An 18322-nucleotide genomic window follows, 5' to 3' on the forward strand; every position below is an offset into this window, starting at 1 on the left:
TGGCGGCGGTCTGTAAATAATCGAGTCTGGATCAGACAAGCCAGTGATCACCAACATGAGCATCGATCTGCGCAATTGGGAACCAATGACATGTGTCAACCAAGTCAGCGAGCCTGACCACCCGATCCCGTTAGTCGCCTCTTACGACAAGCACAGTCGCCTTTTATGGCAAGCTTGGACTGCTGAAGCCCTATTCTACCCCGGACCTTGCAGCGTCACCGCTCTGGTGTTCAGGTATCTCTGGTTCACATGAGTGTTGGTCCGTGTTTGGCTCCCTGTAGATGGGAGTGAGTTTAGTTTTACACCGCTTTCAGCAATATTCCATCAATGTTGTACCCATGTGATGAATCGAACCCGGGTCCTCGACATGCCAAGAGAACACCACAACCACAAAGCTACCCCAGCGCCTCTTTCGCGTAGAGCGACTGTAGATCGTTTTGAGCTTGTGACGCTACATTGTTAAATACAAAACAAGAAAATATTCAAAACGTTACTTACAAACAAACAGCTTCCACTTCCGTCCACAAGTAGCACCAATAACCTAAGTGATGCCACAACGTAGCTTCCAGCTCAGATTATATCTACTGAATGATCCTTCTTTCCACCAAGTGGTAAATGGTTTCTCTATCTCTGTTACATTAAGGGTCTTTTTCTTACTGATCTGAAATCCTACACGTCCCTGACCTGTTTGCATTAATAATTAATGTCACATTGAAATGGGAAATGTGCCCACGTTGATGCTAAAATATGTATCTTATGATCACTGATTGACGTTGTTAATCATTGTCCAACATTCATGTCCGGTCGTATAGATCAATTATTTTCGCATTAATGAATTTGGAATTTGTATTTTATAGTTTAAGCCATATTATAGGTAGTTCTCATGAATAAGTCCAAAATGCTACCTTACAACACTTTTTTCAAGCTTTAATTTACATTAATTATTAGACATCGAATATCTGTTTGGAATCGTGGGTTCGTATCGGAAGTGTCCCTGTTAATGTTATAATAAGAGTACAGACCACAATTCCAATCTTGAAACCCAAATGTGCATAAATTCTTCGCACTATGGCCAGTTTCTGACAAAGGATGGCAAAACTCAACATGCAGTTATCATGAATATATACTAATGATGAACAAATGAAAACAAGCGCTTTTCGTAAAATTAAATTTTACACTACCTCGCTTATGGGTTGTTTTACGGTAATACACAAAACCAAAACCAACTTCTTGTCGCTGGCGTTTTACGGACATTACGTAACTGAACAGGGAGAAATAAGAACCACCATCCACTGCCAAAAAGTCTACATTTACAAGCTTGTAAATGTCTTGGAAAGGTGATGTTTCCAAGACATTTACAATTTTGGAAATATGTGATTTCCAAAACATTTCCAGTTTGGGAAATATGAGATTTCCAAAACATTTCCAAATAAGAAACATCATGATTTCATTCCTTGGCATTCGTTGGGCGAGTTACACTAAACTGCCCAACCAACACAGCGAGTGAATTACAATTTAACATCACATGAGAAACATGTCAGCTGTATCGTGACGAGAGAACCATAGACGTAAATAACAAACATTTGAAATTCTTCAAGTGGTTTAAAATGCTGTCATCAAAAGACAGTTTAACAACTAGATTATCACATTTTATTTTAAACTAGTTTGGGAACGTATGATGCTAGAAAATGTTCAGTAACAACACATATGAAAATGGGTTATAGATTGCCACTAAATGAAGGTAGGTAGTTTTGCTACCCGTTTGGACCCAAGCTATATTTACTCTATCCCTTCAGTCAGTGGGGACTGTAGTGAAATTAAGTCACAATTCAAAATCACCAAAACACTAAGTTTAAAAAATCAGGTAAGTTTAAATTTCTTTGAATGATTAGTGACTTATAGACCGTCTCAGGAGAACACTAATTTTAGAATACTTTAATCCCCTTTTAGGGATATAGCCATTAGCAATCTCAGTTACTACTTTAAACTTCTGATAATAGGAAATACATTTATCTAGAATACATATCAATCAGCATTTTTCAGTTAGTCCTATATTTTGTGAAACCCAATAATGAAATGACACTGATATTACTATGGAGATCCGTATCTGTTTCCTCACTTTAGTATTCATCCCATGTGATTAAAAAATAATCAATACAGTCATCCAGGACATAATTGAGTGTGACTCTTTCATGACACGGGATGCAAAATGGAAGATCCCTACCTTTCAACAGATATTCCCGTGTACATCTTTTGTGGCCCATGCGACGTCTTCGCACGATGGCGTCTTCAAGACTAGGCCACAACTACAGATGGTGTAGTATTTATTCTCTTACCCGCCTTGTTATGGGATAACATTTATATTCCTCAAAATCCTCAACATCCCTGACCAGTTTCAGAATTCATTCTGCAATCAGTCAAATCATGTCATAGGTCTTTTAATCACAAGTTTGGTTGGTTGATTTAGATCAGGTATATATACTCATGGAAAAAATTAAGGGAACGCATGAAATAGCTGTGACTTTTAATCTTTGAAACAGTAAGAGAAATGTTCATACAGATGAAAAGGCTTATGTCAAGTGATGAAAATCATCCCCCCATGTCTCTGGAGAACTGCTTGGTATCGTCGTGGCATGCTGCGAATGAGTGTACGGATGGTACCAATCAGAATTCTACGCCATTCTTCATGGAGAGCCATTCTTCCTGAAAAGTTCATCGAAATTGTTGGGTTGGACAGGTCCGTCCCGAACATTGCGGCCGAGAACATCCCAAAGATGTTCGATGGGGTCAAGACTTTCAGCCGGCCATTGCAACACCCGGACACCTGCAGCCCTCAGGCTGTCCCGACAAACATGAGCGATGTGAGGGCGGGCATTGTCATGCTGGAACTCGAACATTCGACCTGCTGTAAAGGGGATCACAGTCGTGTTCAAGATCTCGTCACGATATCGTACACCTGTTATCCTGCCATTAACACGCACAAGATCTGTTTGGTTTACGGGGTAAACCCGCACCACACCAAAACAGAGCCCCCTCCATAACGATCATGCTGTTTGATGGTGCAGGCACTGTGACGTTCCTCAACGCGTCTCCACACTCGAATTCAACCGTCATTATGGTCTAGTGTGTAAGTGCTCTCATCACTAAACATGATGTTTCTCCATTGACGTACGGTTCTTCTTCCATGGTTCCGTGTCCACTGCAGTCTCAAGCGCTTGTGTTGCTTAGTTATGTTGATTCCAACCAATGGACGGCGGCTTTTTAGACCAGCCGATTTAAGACGATTACGCACTGTACGTGAACAAATTCTGATGTTTGTTCTTCGCCTGAATTCCATATTGATTTTGGAGGAGGGTTTGAACCTGTCTCGCAGAGCAATAAGGCGTAGGGTTCGGTCATCCCGTGGGGTGGTTTTCTTTTTCCGTCCCCGACCACGCCTCATTTTGACGTCATCAGTCGCTCTATAGAGATTCCAAAATCTGGATATATCGCTAACAGACTTGTGAAAAGTTGTTGCAACCTGTCGTAATGAGCTTCCACCATTAATCATGCCAGTTGCCTCCCATGTCTATGCCAAAGTTATGTACTGTCTCGCCATGTTAACAATGTTTTTACCCGTTGTGTTTGACAGTGCACAAACATGTCACGTGTAAATCTAAGTGCATGTAACTATAGGAGCATGTAGTGCCTGTGCATGGAAAACATTCTGGTGAGTCTGAGTGAACTGCTCTTCACGAAAACGATAATACACGGCGCTGAAGTTAGTAAACAGAAATTTTGAATTGTCCTGAGAAACATGCGTTCCCTTAATTTTTTTCCATGAGTATACTTTTAAACATATAATGTAGTTGATATTTAATTAATCAAGTCGTATCTTGTTTTGTTAATGTAAAACTTGATAACTTGACAAAAATGTGGTTATTCAAGACAGGTGCCTCTGGGTCTCGAAGCAGTAATGATCAACATTTATATTAGGTTACGACTGATTTTGTATGGGTACCAGTCAACGAATGTAGAAAGATGTTGTTTTTTGCAGAGAAATAGAATACATGGTCAGAGTCTATAGTTTCTGTTTTCAATATTGCAGAGCGTGCAGACATTGGTATCACTGACACCTCTCTTAAATAGAAATGACATAGTTGTAATTATTTGATGAATCAATTTATAATGAAAATTCCTGGTTTTATTTTCTGTGATGGTTTTATTAATCAGTGCAAAACAGTCATGAAGGTAGTCATCTGCTAGAGCAATGTTAAGTACTCCATTTCAGCTGAAGATTTTCGAGAGAGATTCCTTGGCGTATAGCTCAATATCTATGAATTAACATTCAGCTGAGTTGAGTATTTGTCAGAGTAACACACTGAGTGTTTACTGATTCTATGTTTTGATTTGTGTCTGTGATGACTTTGATCAAATGTTTGGGTATATATTTAAAAAAATTTTAAAAGGCGATAGATTAAATTCTTTAAACGAATCAAAGGGCTTGAAGTCACCTTTGTTCGGAGACAATGTTATTCATATATTTCATACCTTTTCAACCATGAGACAAACAAGCCAATATCATTAAAGGTACTCTATTAAGAAGTCACAAGTTTATAAAATCATGAACACTTTCATTATTTTTAGAATGTATAGCATGAAACAGCATCTCTTTCCAAAAATTTTTTTTTTCAGGCGTGTATATTTTCTACTTGAAAACTGAATAGATTAATGTCACCAAATATTGATAGTGGCTCGAATGCCATGTGCTGACATTAGCCTTTGGAGGTCAAAACTCTCCTTATCACGCTAATATAGTACCCGGAAAAACCGATTTTCAGCTGCAGTGGTAACCCGAGGTCTGCTTGTATGGGGACGGTCATTTGTTATACCTTTTTGGATGTAACGAGCTGTAAGCCGTCATATCTTACTCAGACGAACATTCAGACGCCTGGCAAAAAAGAATATTGGTAATCTCCAGCATACATTCTTTTAATGGCGATGTTCCCTGTCGCAGGGTCAAGACGTGACGTAGCGATTTGACCTTGAAACCAAATACCAATTTCCGAAAGTAATCTGAATTTTCATTGCCAGACAGTGCATGCTCTTTGCTACTTAGCCTCAAGTGGAAGGTGATTCTATTGCGCCTTGGCGATGCCTTTCTAACCCTTGTAAGAGGTGTCATCAAAATCAACATTTTCCAGTAAAACCAATCTTTTCACTTGTGCATTTGTGTAAAAGCATGTTATCAACACTCTCGCTACATTGTTTGAATACAATAGGTAATGAATATATATTTAAAAATATAAATTACCTATGCACGTCTATCATATAGTACGTTCAGAAACATTTGTTAAAAATGTTTTAATTAATAAACAACACGCTGTGTCTATCTTTTTGACCTTGAAAAGGCATTTTATACGATTTACATGGCTTAGGACTGCAGGGCCGTTTGCCTCAATTCATAGCCAACTTTTTAAATGACAGACAATTTCAGGTCCGTGTGGGTTCTACCCTGTCTGATCATTACATCAGGGTGTTCCACAAGGCACTCTTGTGTCTGTCACCTTATTTAGTATCAAGATCAACAGTTTATCCAAGGTTTTAAATGGTTCAGTTGATGGATCACTTTTTGTGGATGATATTAATATTTCTTGTCGCGGTAAGAATATGAATAGTATTGAACGACAACAGCAGTTGTGTTTAAATAGCGTAAATAAATAAATGGTGGCTAGAATTTTCTGATTCAAAAACTAATTCCATACATTTCTGGCGTAAATAGAAACCACAGAGACCCAGAACTGTTTTCGAATGACATCAAAGTTGTCAAGGAGGCCAAGTTCAGATCGACTCACATTTAACTTTTCTTCCCCATATCAAATCCCTAAGAAACCTAATGCCCGAAGCCACTTGATTTATTGAAAGTCGTGCCTAATTCAAAGTGAGTAGGTGATCAAGCTGCCCTCCTACACTTATATAGATCACTTGTACATGGCCGTCCGAAGCTTGATTACGGCTCAACTGTATACGGTGGAGCCTGCAAAAGCAACCAAAAACTATAAGATTCAATCCATCATCTAGGTCTAAGACTTTGTCTTGGCTCCTTTCGAACTTCACCTGTTGACAGCTTGTACGTCGAGGCTGATGAACCATCTCTTGAGTAGCGCCGTATAAAATTAGCATTACAGTATATAACAAAACTACATTCGAATGAGTCAAACCCTGCATATAACTGTGTTTTCAATCCTCTCTATGAGGATTTATACAACTAGAAATCTTCTCTTGTTCCACCTCTTAGTTTAAGAAAAAAACCACTTATTTCTGCTGCTGGCATTGAGCAGGATAATCTAGGTTCTTCCCGTCTTCTTTCTTCTACTTGGCAGGTGGTTAGGCCACAGGTCGACCAAACTGCATTTAAAAAGATCGGAAACTAATGAATTACAATATAAATAAGAATATAATCAATTAATTCATAAACGTAGCAATTATAAATCCTTATTTACAGATGGGTCCAAGGACAAGTTGACTTGGCTCCCATAATGGCTTCTGAGCCTTTGCTAGCCTACATAACCGGATTTAATCAGGTCACTCTCGATATCTAGCCCAGTACTTCTTGCATCATTCAAACTATCACCAGACATTATCCAATCATCTAGAAATGTCACACATATGACCGCCAGTATTTTATCATTGCCGTTTAATTTTAGTAAACACGTATATAGGATGTCTTTTAGCGGCATTTAGGTGACTAATCTTCTTTAATCATTTACACACAACGTTTGGGGGCCCTTCTTCAGGCGGATATGGTGTTCGGGGGAACTGATGAAGGGATCTGGAATGCCCCTGAAACGTTGTGTGTAAAAGATTAAAGAAGGTTTATCCACAAAAGATCTTGGTCACGTATGGAGCAGTTACCAGTCCAAAGGGCATAACTACAAACTTGTGAAATGCACTACCGTTTGCTGACGTAGAGGGGGCAATTCCTACGCCAGTGTGAGAAGTCGCCGCAGTGAAAGCATGTTCCAAACCTTTGACACCTACCCGGCTACGAAAAAAGTAGTCTCTGTAGACAAGGGATCAGCATGTGTCGCACTCCCATCGGTCTGCATGAACTGAGTGCAGGATGCAAATCATCGACTTATACGGATGTCCACATGAAGACCGCAGATTCTTGGACTTGATGTTCTTTTTAGCCTTGTTCCCTGCGTAATAAACCGGTCATCATCAGAGTCCTCAGCCAGATTCTGCAGATTTCGTTTGCAGTTTTTTTTTTCAAATTCTGCTCTCGCACCCTCGAGACGGGCCTCTATTTTGGATTCAATCTTGCGTTCCAAGTCCACCCTACAAGACTTCATACGCATTAAAGTGGTGTCGAGTTTGTCGTTAATAAGATTGCTAGATTCATAAGTATCCATGACGCAATGTATATGTGGTGCGCAACAAGAATGATAATTCAAATATAATACGTCTTATATACCCTCATTAACGCCACCTGAAACTGAATTATACACCATTGCTGCATTTCCCTACGCTAGAAGAAAGTATTTTCTATCTCAATCGTCCCTCAAACGCCCCTAAAAATCATTATCACCGGTATATGGTCCATTATTTAGAGAGCGTCTTCATCACTGGAAAAAAATCTAGAAAAAAAACGTTGAATGCGCTTTTAACGAGTTGACTAGTACTTTGCAGACAGTGAGTGTATGTGTGTGGATCTGGCAATGTCCTAGCAATATCACGACGGGAGACACCGGAGAAGAGCTTCCAACATTGTATCCATGTGGAGAATCGAGCTCAGACCTTTGGCGTGACGAGTTGTCACCAGCAAGCTTCACAGCCACTACACAAGGTGTGTATTAAATCTCAAAATAGTCCTTGACGACCTTGAATATTTTAAGAGAACAAAAAGACGTCAAAACAGAAAGAATAATAAGAATGTATCTCTTGCATGAAAGACATACAGGTATATATATGAACTCTACATGAATACGGAGCCCATTTCCATACATACTGGATACTGGATACTGGATACTGGATACAGTTGCCAATCGGTCCTCCAGTACTGCTACACTTAGAATTGAAAACTGAAAAAAATGTAAGTAAAAAACTTGAGTTGACTTTCAGTGATCGTCGTGACCAGTTTTTATTTCATAATTATGAACTTACGACGCAGGTGTGATACACGCTTTTGATGAGCTATAAACAATATCGCCTAACTTGTCTATACAGTTTGAAAACAATGGTTTCATGGTTTGCTTATCTCTAATATCTCATTGTGCCCGTGAATGGACAGGTGGTTTAAGGCATGTTGGTTGCTCAGAGGACAAACGTGTTTTGAGGTCTCGGTAGTTGTACGATATGGTTAGCTCATGGGCTAAAGGGTCAGGTGGCCCTAGGGTCTAAGGATAGGTCGAAGGTACATGTAGTCCAACGATTCAAGCTGCAGGTAGCTCTTTGGTTTAATGTTCGCTTAGTTCAGTACTATAAAAGATGGTTGCCTCAGTTGTCTAATGTGAGGACTGGTTTCTGGTCGAAGTTTAAGTATTTGTTTGAATACCGATTGCTAAAGAATTTACTGGTCTAACATGCAGTTAGATTGGTAGTCCAAGGAGCAGGTAACTCCTTTGCTGGCTAAGGCGCCAGGCTAGTAATCCAGCGAGGTTGAGGTGTCGGGATCGAGCCCACCTGTGACCCGGTGTAAAAAACTTGGAGGCAACTTTGTGTGCAGACTCTTTCAGTGTTGTCACAACCCCTACGGTACAGTACACAACCGTGTGCACTCAAAAGAACCCACGAATCCCTTGGTATATGACCAGATGGTTGCCACATTAACACGTGCAAACACCCAGCTACGGGTACAGCAACGTGCAGTGAACTTGGACAAAGTACTGTGACTATCTGTCCCAGTTCACCCAGCTGTTAATGGATACCTCGTTAGGATTGGAGAGCCCTAATAAACTCGGTGCGCCAAGTGACAGCAAGAGTTGTATATTCCCCAGGGAGTTGAGATTGAAATATGAAGTGCTGTTGAAACTGACACCCAGCGATCGAGGAAAAGTACCAGCGCCTAAAGCATGCACAAGTCCCCCTAATGCTGGTTTCAGATCTATCTATCTATCTATCTATCTATCTATCTATCTATCTATCTATCTATCTATCTATCTATCTATCTATCTATCTATCTATCTATCTATATACATACACACACATACACACATACATACATACATACATACACACACATATATATATATGTATACATACATACATACATACACACACACATACATACATACATACATACATACATACATACATACATACATACATACTAACATATACACACACGTGTGTGTGTGTGCGTGTGTGTGTGCGTGTGTGTGTGCGTGTGTGCGTGCGTGCGTGTGTGTGTGTGTGTGTATCGCACATATCCACGCACTAGTGCATGCTATATTTAGTATCTTATATCACTGGTGCTGCTGGAATATCGTTCACAAAAAAAACACATTTGGTGTGCCTGCTGTAGATGACATAGCAAGGTTGTGGGAAACTGATTCTGTCCTAACGGACAGCGACTCTATCCGCGTCATATGAATAGTGCACGCAGTTCATAAACATTTACTCACTTAACAGAACGTACTTGAACCTTTTTAACTTTCAAATGTTGCTTGTGACTTCCATGAATTTCGGGTGAAATAGTGAATGACTTTAGTTTTACACCACACCGGGTAATATTCCAGCTTTATGGCAGCGGTCTATAAATTGTCGAGTCTGGACCAGACAATCCAGTGATCAATAGCATGAGCATAAATCTGCACAATTTGGAACCGGGTGGCATATGTCAGTCAGGTCAGCGAGCCTGACCACCCGATCCCGTTAATCGCCTCTGCCTTTTATGGCAAGCATGGGTTGCTGAAGACCTATTCTACCCCGAACCTTCACGAGTCTAGGTTGAAAGAGTTTCAACCCCAAACAATAATAATGAGCACATTTCCGTGCCTATTAAATGTATCCAAGGAAACCGTTGGTTATCCGTTACTGATACACCATAAGGAACATTGTTGTCAAATTTCAGAGCTTCCGAGAAGTACGAAAATTAGACTGAATTGACTTTCAGTGTTCATCGTGATCACAAAACCTTTCCTCTTTCTCTATTACTACTGGAAGCTCAGCTATCGGCAGTTAGATCGTTGGGTTGATGAACTATTAGCTCAGTGGTATAACGTACAGGTACCTGTAGTATAAGATGCTGATGAGTTCTAGTAGACATTGCAGAACTGTTGACTGGGTACAGGCGACACAGATATTTGATATGTGGGTAAGTGAGTGATCTATCCTGAGGGTAGACAAGACTGAAAGATTTATGTCATTATGTTTATGTCTCGTTATGCAGCACAGCAGTCAGGTGTCATGTGACATGAAGTCCCCTCGCTAATAGGAACAAGTGACTCGTACTCTCTGCATATTCATGACAGCTGTTGTCATTGTGTTTTTGTGTTTACCGTATACCTCGTTGTAGTCTTAAGACAGGTACGTTCTACTGACTGTCTACCTGGTGGTAGTTTCCAGAGGTAGGTGTTCCATTCTTGGGTTCACTGTGTATTAGGTGGTAGTCTGTAGACATAGTTCATAACCTTATGTTCACGATCTACTTGGTAATAGCCTCCAGACATTGGTGAAATATTCTTTGACCGTCTCCGTGATCCTTGACCTTGTTGGTAGTCGTTGACCACCTCAGATTCGGTGATCTTGTTAGTTGTTGAACATGATACCGAGTAACTGTGTGAAACTGTTCCTGAAATTTACAGCTATTCTGCAGTTTGTGTTTCCAACATTAAGCACGAAGCAGTGTACACCTAGGAAGACAGAGAGGGACAGTTATTTTATCAGGAACATTGGCATCAAGCAGTGTCAGCTTAAATGTGTTGAAAATGGTGAATGTTCGAGTATTGAATACAATGTTGAGACTTTAACCTGCCGTTTATCAAGAGCTGAATCACAGAAGATAAAGATGAAAGGGTATATCGTTCTTGGAAGAGATCATTCAGAGGTAAGTAAAAGCCTGCCCATAACGTTGAGACATCCTTACTGAATTCTGACTCATCATCAGAAGGTGTTGCTCAGTTAGTTAGATTGCCTTTGCAAAGCTGACAGTTGTTAACCTCAAACATTAACTAAGATATAATATATAAAATGGGGCTTGTATCTGTCAGAAGTTTGTATGCAAAGTCAGTATGGCATGCTCTGGTGTCTCCAACAGAACTTAAATTTAATTTAACTCAAAAGGCGATTCTGAAGGGTTGAGCTCCTGAAGTGTTACCACTTTTGAAGAGACTTTCCTACTTGTCAGTGGAGATTACCCACATGGTTACAATGTGTAAACACCCTATCTGGTATCCCTTACCGTGATGTTGCTGGAAAATTGTTTAGAGGAGCGTAAAGCCACATTCACTCACTACTTCACGATGAAAAGAAAAACATCAATAAGATTCTCAACGTATGTTGCCTAGGAGATGATATTTCTAGTCTACATATTCTGTTTCCCAAAATAGTAATGTAAGCGTTCACTGGTGTAAGTTGTTATGTTATCTTAAAATAATTTCAGCTATGTATAAATGTCTTACAAATATTTGTGATTAAACCAGACCATTAATAAATATGGAACACGATAATGGAACACGAGAACATCTTTACACTATTCTTCTTTGTAAAGATAATACAAATGTTTGTGATTGAGTCAGACCTTGACTAAAGGATGAGGTATAGAGGACATGTTAAAACCATTCTTCTTTGTCCTATTCGAGGCCCCGACTGGTTCCTGTTCATCCAGTATGAGCACTTTTGGTCAACGATGTTTGAAAACGCGATCTGGAAAATCTGTCTGTGTACAAGGTAATCGCTGGTATTTTTCATATCGTTTCCAAATATACTGCCTAAACGAGACTTAGCAGTTCTTGATACAATATACATGTCTGATTTCTTTGTCACTATTTAAGATTTCACCATTTAACTTCACCTTGCAATTGTGAAAGACACTAGCTGTCAGTAGCTGAGGTTTCATCTGTCATCACCATAAGAAGGGATCTTCAAATTGAGCAGGCACCCATGGCGAGCCACTTCCTCGTGATGGGTGCTGGGTAACGCTAAGAGCTCGCCAACCCCTGTGTGGACCCGGGTCAACTAGGTCCATAGAACCCCATTGCTGGTCGCGAGGAGCGACCGAATTAGGGAACGTGTTTGCCGTGGGTTGCGTCCCGTGTCGCTGGAGGACGGTAGTTTGGTGGTTGAGGGCAAAAGGGGCCTGAACCGTGTTCCTGTTTGCTCAACGCACCACTTTGGCGCTTACCTCACCTAGACGGGTGGAAGAATCGGCCCGATTCTATCAATCGGCTGGTCACGCCATGCCCTGTGTATGGGAAACGTTACTATTCCATTATTTCTACCATGAACTGTTCTAGCGAATGTATTCTGTTAGCACTCATTCTGCCTAGAGTCCTATGCCAGAAGGCTTATGGGTCAATCTGGCATTGTTGACCTCCGGGTTCTATTTCTCTTCGGGTGTCTAGGGCTTAACCAGCCTTGCATTTTATCTGGCAATTGCAGCTACCTGTGTCTCTTTTGCTGGAGTATAGCATCCCTGTAACCCAATACCAACTCAAGTGCGCCTTGCCCCCCTTATACCTGAAGCCAGCGCTACCAAAGGCATCTGCGTGTTCACCTTTTACCTCAGACAAACGCGGGCAATGTGGTGTTTTAAGTCCTTACGTCCCACTTCATAAAACTGAAACGACGGTTATAAAATACTTATTTGTCTGTTCAGTAGAAATGTTCGTACACTGCCGACTTCAGTCTGTTAAAAAATCAGTAGAGTAAGCCATAAATCTATTTTATCATGAGAAATTTGTAACTGATTTTTCATGGGGCTAATTTGTAAATATGTCATGCTCACCGACTTCTTAAGTTATGATATACACTTAAATCATCATGTTAGCAGCTCAGTGGTGAAACCCATGTCATACAGACAAAATGTTATTGTCATATAATTAAGTAATCTTGTGTATTCTACATTCAAATTTCGGACTAGTGAATTATTTTGTGGGCGTGTAACTTTCGGGTAAAGCAAGTACGACTGGGTCGCAAAATTTGGAAACTATTTCGCACACTGATAGCACTTCCTCGATGTTTAAATTCTCACAGCCTTTGACCTCAAAAGGTCTTTGACATCAAAAGATCTCAGATTCCGAGAATCGACGATGTAGTGATGACAAAAGCGCGAATTATCGCACAACTCGTGGGGCCACAGTTTTTGGTCACAATTCCTTCGTAATACCCTTACCTTCGATTGAACCTGATCCAGAAGGGTTCTTGCAAAGATTTATGATTGTGAGTAAACTTTGTGTTCGCCACTAGAAGTCTAAGTGTAAGCAGCAAGCAAGATACGGGAATCATTTGGAAGACACCATTATTCCATGTGTTCTTCAACTGTAATGTGCGTAAACATATCGGGCAAGGAAATCTGAGAAAATGTGTCTTCTCCTGTAAGGACTGTGCGCCGTTGTATAAACCAGTTACTCAATTCAATCAAGTGTCCAAAATCCACGACTCGAACTGTGTGTGTCTCTTGCTATGAAGTGTTCACCATCAAGCATATTTCGCTTGACTGTGTGGACTTTTCGACTGCAAGGAACTCCCATTATGTAGCGAGAAATCTGAAAGACCTGTTTTCACGTGTGAGCGGGCATCTGATCGTATATTACCTGGTTTTGTGAAGAAAATAACGAATTGCTTTTTGTTTTGTTTTGTATTGGTGCTATGACATTTTCTGTTTTTAAATGGTACTGAAAAGAAAATATTTGTCTTTTAGGCAAAGCTCTTTTGATCCATGGACTTGGAATGGTAATCAATACAAACGTGATGTCGTCAAAATATGTCTGGAATAATGACGATGAGACGTAAAGCTCCACCCACCTCAACTGACCCGTGAAGGTCTACCCGGGGTAGAAAACGCCTTCAGCAACCCATGATTGCCATCAAAGGCGACTATGCTTGACGTAAGAGGCGACTAACGGGATCGGGAAGTCAGGCTACCTGACTTGGTTGATGCATGTCATCGGTTCCCAATAGCGCAGATCGATGCTCATGTTGTTGATCACTGGATTGTCTGGTCCAGACTCGATTATTTACAGACCTCTGCCATATAGCTAGAATATTGCTGAGTGCGGCGTAAAACTTAACTCACTCACTCACTTACTCGCTCACTCTCTCACTCACTCAACTTATTCAACAAAAGCATGACAAGACTCGATTCAAAAGACGTAACTGAACCGAATTACTGTCTGGCACATTGTACACGAACGATAAGACAGTATGTATTCTGCCAGCAAAATTCACGGCGTTAGCATCTACAAATTACATCTAACAGCATTGTATACTTTTTATTTCCACAGTTGAAAAGAGCTGTCCGGAGAAATCTCCACAACATACAGTTGACAAGCAGGAAACATTTGCCAATAGTCCACTTCACGAGGCCTGCAGGAGGGGGAACCTGAGTCATGTTAGACTGATCCTGTCCCAGGGTTTTGTGGACGTCAACATCAGAGACGAGAATCAAGGACGGACACCCCTAATGGTGGTAGCAAAAGATGGACATTGCAGAATATTTGACTTTCTTATCAGACAAGGGGCTAACATGTCAGAAGTTGATTATGACTGTAATAACGTCCTGCACTTGGCATGCAAGGGAGGACATGTGGGTATGGGGCAGTGTGTACTTCGTCAATACAGTCTTAACATCAGTGCTACGAAACTGCGCCCCTTGATGCAGGCTACATGGAAGGGATACAGAGACGTTTTTGACTTTCTAATGTGTGCAGGAAGTAGCGAGTCACTAGTTAATAATGACGGCAACAACGTCCTGCACTGGGCATGCAAAGGCGGACACGCAAAGCAGTGCTGATATCAACAGAAAGAGAAAAGATGGAAGGACACCTTTGATGATGGCTGTTATTAAAAGGCAAAGAGCTGTTTCTAATCTCCTCATGCAAAATGGAGTCAATGTGGCACATGGTGATGACTACGGCAACAACGTCCTGTACTTTACCTGCCGTAGCGGGCAGTTGGACTTAGTGAAATACTTCCTTTTCGAAAGCACTGTTGATATTAACAGAAATGGAAAAGATGGAAGGACACCTTTGATGATGGCTGTTATTAAAAGGCAAAGAACTGTTTCTAATCTCCTCATGCAAAATGGAGCCAATGTGGCACATGGTGATGACTACGGCAACAACGTCCTGCACTTTACCTGCCGTGGCGGGCAGTTGGACTTAGTGAAGTACTTCCTTTTCGAAATGGAAAAGATGGAAGGACACCTTTGATGATGGCTGCTAAGTATAGGCACAGAGATGTGTTGGATCTCCTCATGCGAAATGGGGCTAATGTGTCACAAGTTGATGACAACGGCAACGTTCTGTACTTTGCCTACCGTTACGGGCAGTTAGATATTGTGAAGTGCATACTTTCTGAAAGCGGTGTTGATATTAACAGACGTGGAAAAGAAGGAAAGACACATTTGATGGTGGCTACTATTTATAGACGGGGAGATGCATTATTAGAGCTCCTCATGCGAAATGGAGCTAATGTCTCACAAGTCGATGACTATGGCAACAACGCCCTGCACTATGCCTGTCAAAACGGACAGTTGGATGTAGTGAAGTACCTACTTTCGCAGGGTAGTGTTAACAGGGGAAAGGATGGAGACTGCATTCAGAGGACAAAGACACATTTTGGACTTCCTCGTGAGTATGGAAGACAATAGACCGTGATGACAATGGAAACAACTGAAACAGAGGTAGATACTAACGGAGCAGTACTAAATCTTTTCAACGTGTTAACCAAGTGGTGTCCTTTACGTTTACTAGTTTCTTAAAGTATGCTTTTGTTGCTTCCAAGGCAGCAAGTTTAGCATCAATTATATTAGTATCTGCAGGTTTGACGGGACCATGAATATATTCTCCCAGAGAAAAGAATACACTTTCAACTTGTGCCGTTTTCTTTTTAGGTTTAGCCTCATTTGTTGGTTTGTACAAGTAGTGAATAACAGTTCATGACGAATATGTTACCGACACTGATGATCTCGTGTTAGTTTAGTCTCAGTCGATGGTGTGTACAACGACTGTCAGGTCATGCATGGTGTGATCACTAGGTAACACACATGAATAATTATTGTAATGTTAGCCGTATTTGTTGTTTTGTGCAATGGGTGGCGGATATCGTGTCTTGTATGATAACGAGGTAACACACGTGGGTAATTATTTTAATGTTATTCTTAGTCGTTGTTTTGTTGCAATGGGTAGTGGGTTTCGTTCCTTCCTTAATAAATTCATTTTAGTTGTATGTGGTTTGTGTGCATGTGTGCGCTCGCGTGCGTGCGTGTTAATGTACGTGTGTCTTCATACGTTCATAAACCTCTACTTAACACAGATATTGATCATAACTTTTCTCCAAACCCATCTATTACAATCTGAGAGAGGTATCTTTTGACATTCAAGTGAATAAAATATTCCGAATGATTCTAAGTTTGACGGCTTGGAAAGACATGATGTTTATTTACATGAGTGGTTAATGAAAGGTCAAGCATGACTTAAACACTGAGGTCAGGCCTGCGTACATAATTACTATCTGTAGGTAGTACAAGCGCTCGTATCTAATGTCTTAAGTTGCCTTGCGCTTCAGATTTGATGTGAAAACATATATAAATCTTTTAAAAGTAGATAGATAGTTATTAATAACATGAAACATTACAGTACGCCTGGTGATTTGAAATATACAGTACTTCCACAGCCATATATGTCTCGGCACTACATTTCGTTGTATAGAGTTGCGTCCGCTTACTGCTAGGATCTGTTTTTTGTGATCTGGACTCGACCATGACATGATATACAGTTTGTGAGCACCTTACATTGCTTTCACCCAAGTAATGAATATTCATGACCTGCAACACGTTTGATTTAATGTTTTCTTTCATAAACTTGTCAGTACGGGACTTCATGCTAAAAGCAGGTAAATCTCTTGTTAACTCCTTTTGCGGTGTTCTTGTCAACGAACCTTTTGATTCTCATGGCAATAGAATATATGGGACACACAGAGTGAAAATCTCCCGAATATTTTCCCCTTTATAAAAAATTAGGGCTACAGCCCCAAACCCTCACAGAGATTGAGCCGGGACGTTCTGTAGAGCGTCGTGCAGGTAATGCACATGCCTCGAAACGCGTTTGGACAACACGCGTATTGCGTGTTATGATTCAGTGGTGCCGTTTCAGTTTTTACTTTTATTGCGGATTTTTTCATTTTCGATGCCCGACCGCGTGATACCAAAAGACGTTAAAATATGGTAATTGTTGGTCCCTGCCTGGCACTCGGCATTAATGGGTACGAAAAGGGCTGGTCGGTAGGTATAATGTGTCAGAGTGGATTAGTGAGCTGATATTATGAAACCAGCTAAGTCCGTGCTAGTAGAAGCAGTGACATATACACACTCATGCTTAAGCTTGTCGTACTATGAGCGAACTATTCTTAAGTACGACGTTAAAGTCCACCTCACCTCACCTCACCTCACCTCACCTCACCTCACCTCACCTCACCTCACCTCACCTCACCTCATCTCACCTCACCTCACCTCACCTCACCTCACCTCACCTCACTGGCTACCCCATAAGGATGTTGGTCTTGCCGTACTATACTCAAGCGGCAGCATGTGTCGCATTTCTTCCCTTACTTTGACATCGATAGTTTCAGGACGTATGCAACAAAGCTGAGATGGTCGAAGCATACCAGTTTACCATTTTGGTGATAGCATACCAGTTTATCATTATGGTGATAGCATACCAGTTTACCATTATGGTGATAGCATACCAGTTTACCATTATGGTGTATGGAATATGGGACACGAACTCTTGCGACCAGGTACCATGCATGCAAGAGCCGCAGTATATATTTTCTCATGTTGCTAATTAATCATGTATTTCTTGAAGGTCCAGATTCGAATTGGACTCATGCTTGCAACATTCGACTAACGGAATCATAATTTCAGACTAAATGATAATGATATCATCATATGATAATGGTCATGACTTCAGTCACTGGACGGTCTGGATTTACAGGTTTATATCATAGGACTGAAGTCGAGCTGCTATATCGATCTATTGCTTCACATGTATTACATCAGACATCTACCTACCATATCTGAGTAGATCTTGACTCTAACCCAATCCTTACTCTACCTCCTTAACCCCGACCCTATACCTGATCCTCAACTTAACGCAAAACCATAAACGCTTTTGTTGCT

At 40.8% G+C, this 18322-nt stretch overlaps 2 protein-coding genes across 2 annotated transcripts; both read left to right on the forward strand.

Annotated features, from left to right (window-relative positions):
• The first annotated feature begins 14876 nt into the window (after positions 1-14876).
• LOC137256461 (putative ankyrin repeat protein RBE_0220) lies at positions 14877-15353 on the forward strand. Its single transcript, XM_067794302.1, has one exon. The coding sequence runs from the start codon at positions 14877-14879 to the stop codon at positions 15351-15353; it is 477 nt and encodes a 158-aa protein (XP_067650403.1).
• Positions 15354-15355: 2 nt separating this feature from the next.
• Positions 15356-15793, forward strand: LOC137256462 (putative ankyrin repeat protein RF_0381). The gene has a single exon (XM_067794304.1). The coding sequence runs from the start codon at positions 15356-15358 to the stop codon at positions 15791-15793; it is 438 nt and encodes a 145-aa protein (XP_067650405.1).
• The last annotated feature ends 2529 nt before the right edge of the window (positions 15794-18322 follow it).

The sequence above is a fragment of the Haliotis asinina genome, chromosome 11 (assembly GCF_037392515.1).
Source record: "Haliotis asinina isolate JCU_RB_2024 chromosome 11, JCU_Hal_asi_v2, whole genome shotgun sequence".
Lineage (NCBI taxonomy): Eukaryota > Metazoa > Mollusca > Gastropoda > Lepetellida > Haliotidae > Haliotis > Haliotis asinina.

Bases quoted from the DNA above. Each gene is read 5' to 3' on its own strand.
- LOC137256461 (XM_067794302.1), top strand. From the start codon at position 14,877: ATGACGGCAACAACGTCCTGCACTGGGCATGCAAAGGCGGACACGCAA.
- LOC137256462 (XM_067794304.1), top strand. From the start codon at position 15,356: ATGGCTGCTAAGTATAGGCACAGAGATGTGTTGGATCTCCTCATGCGA.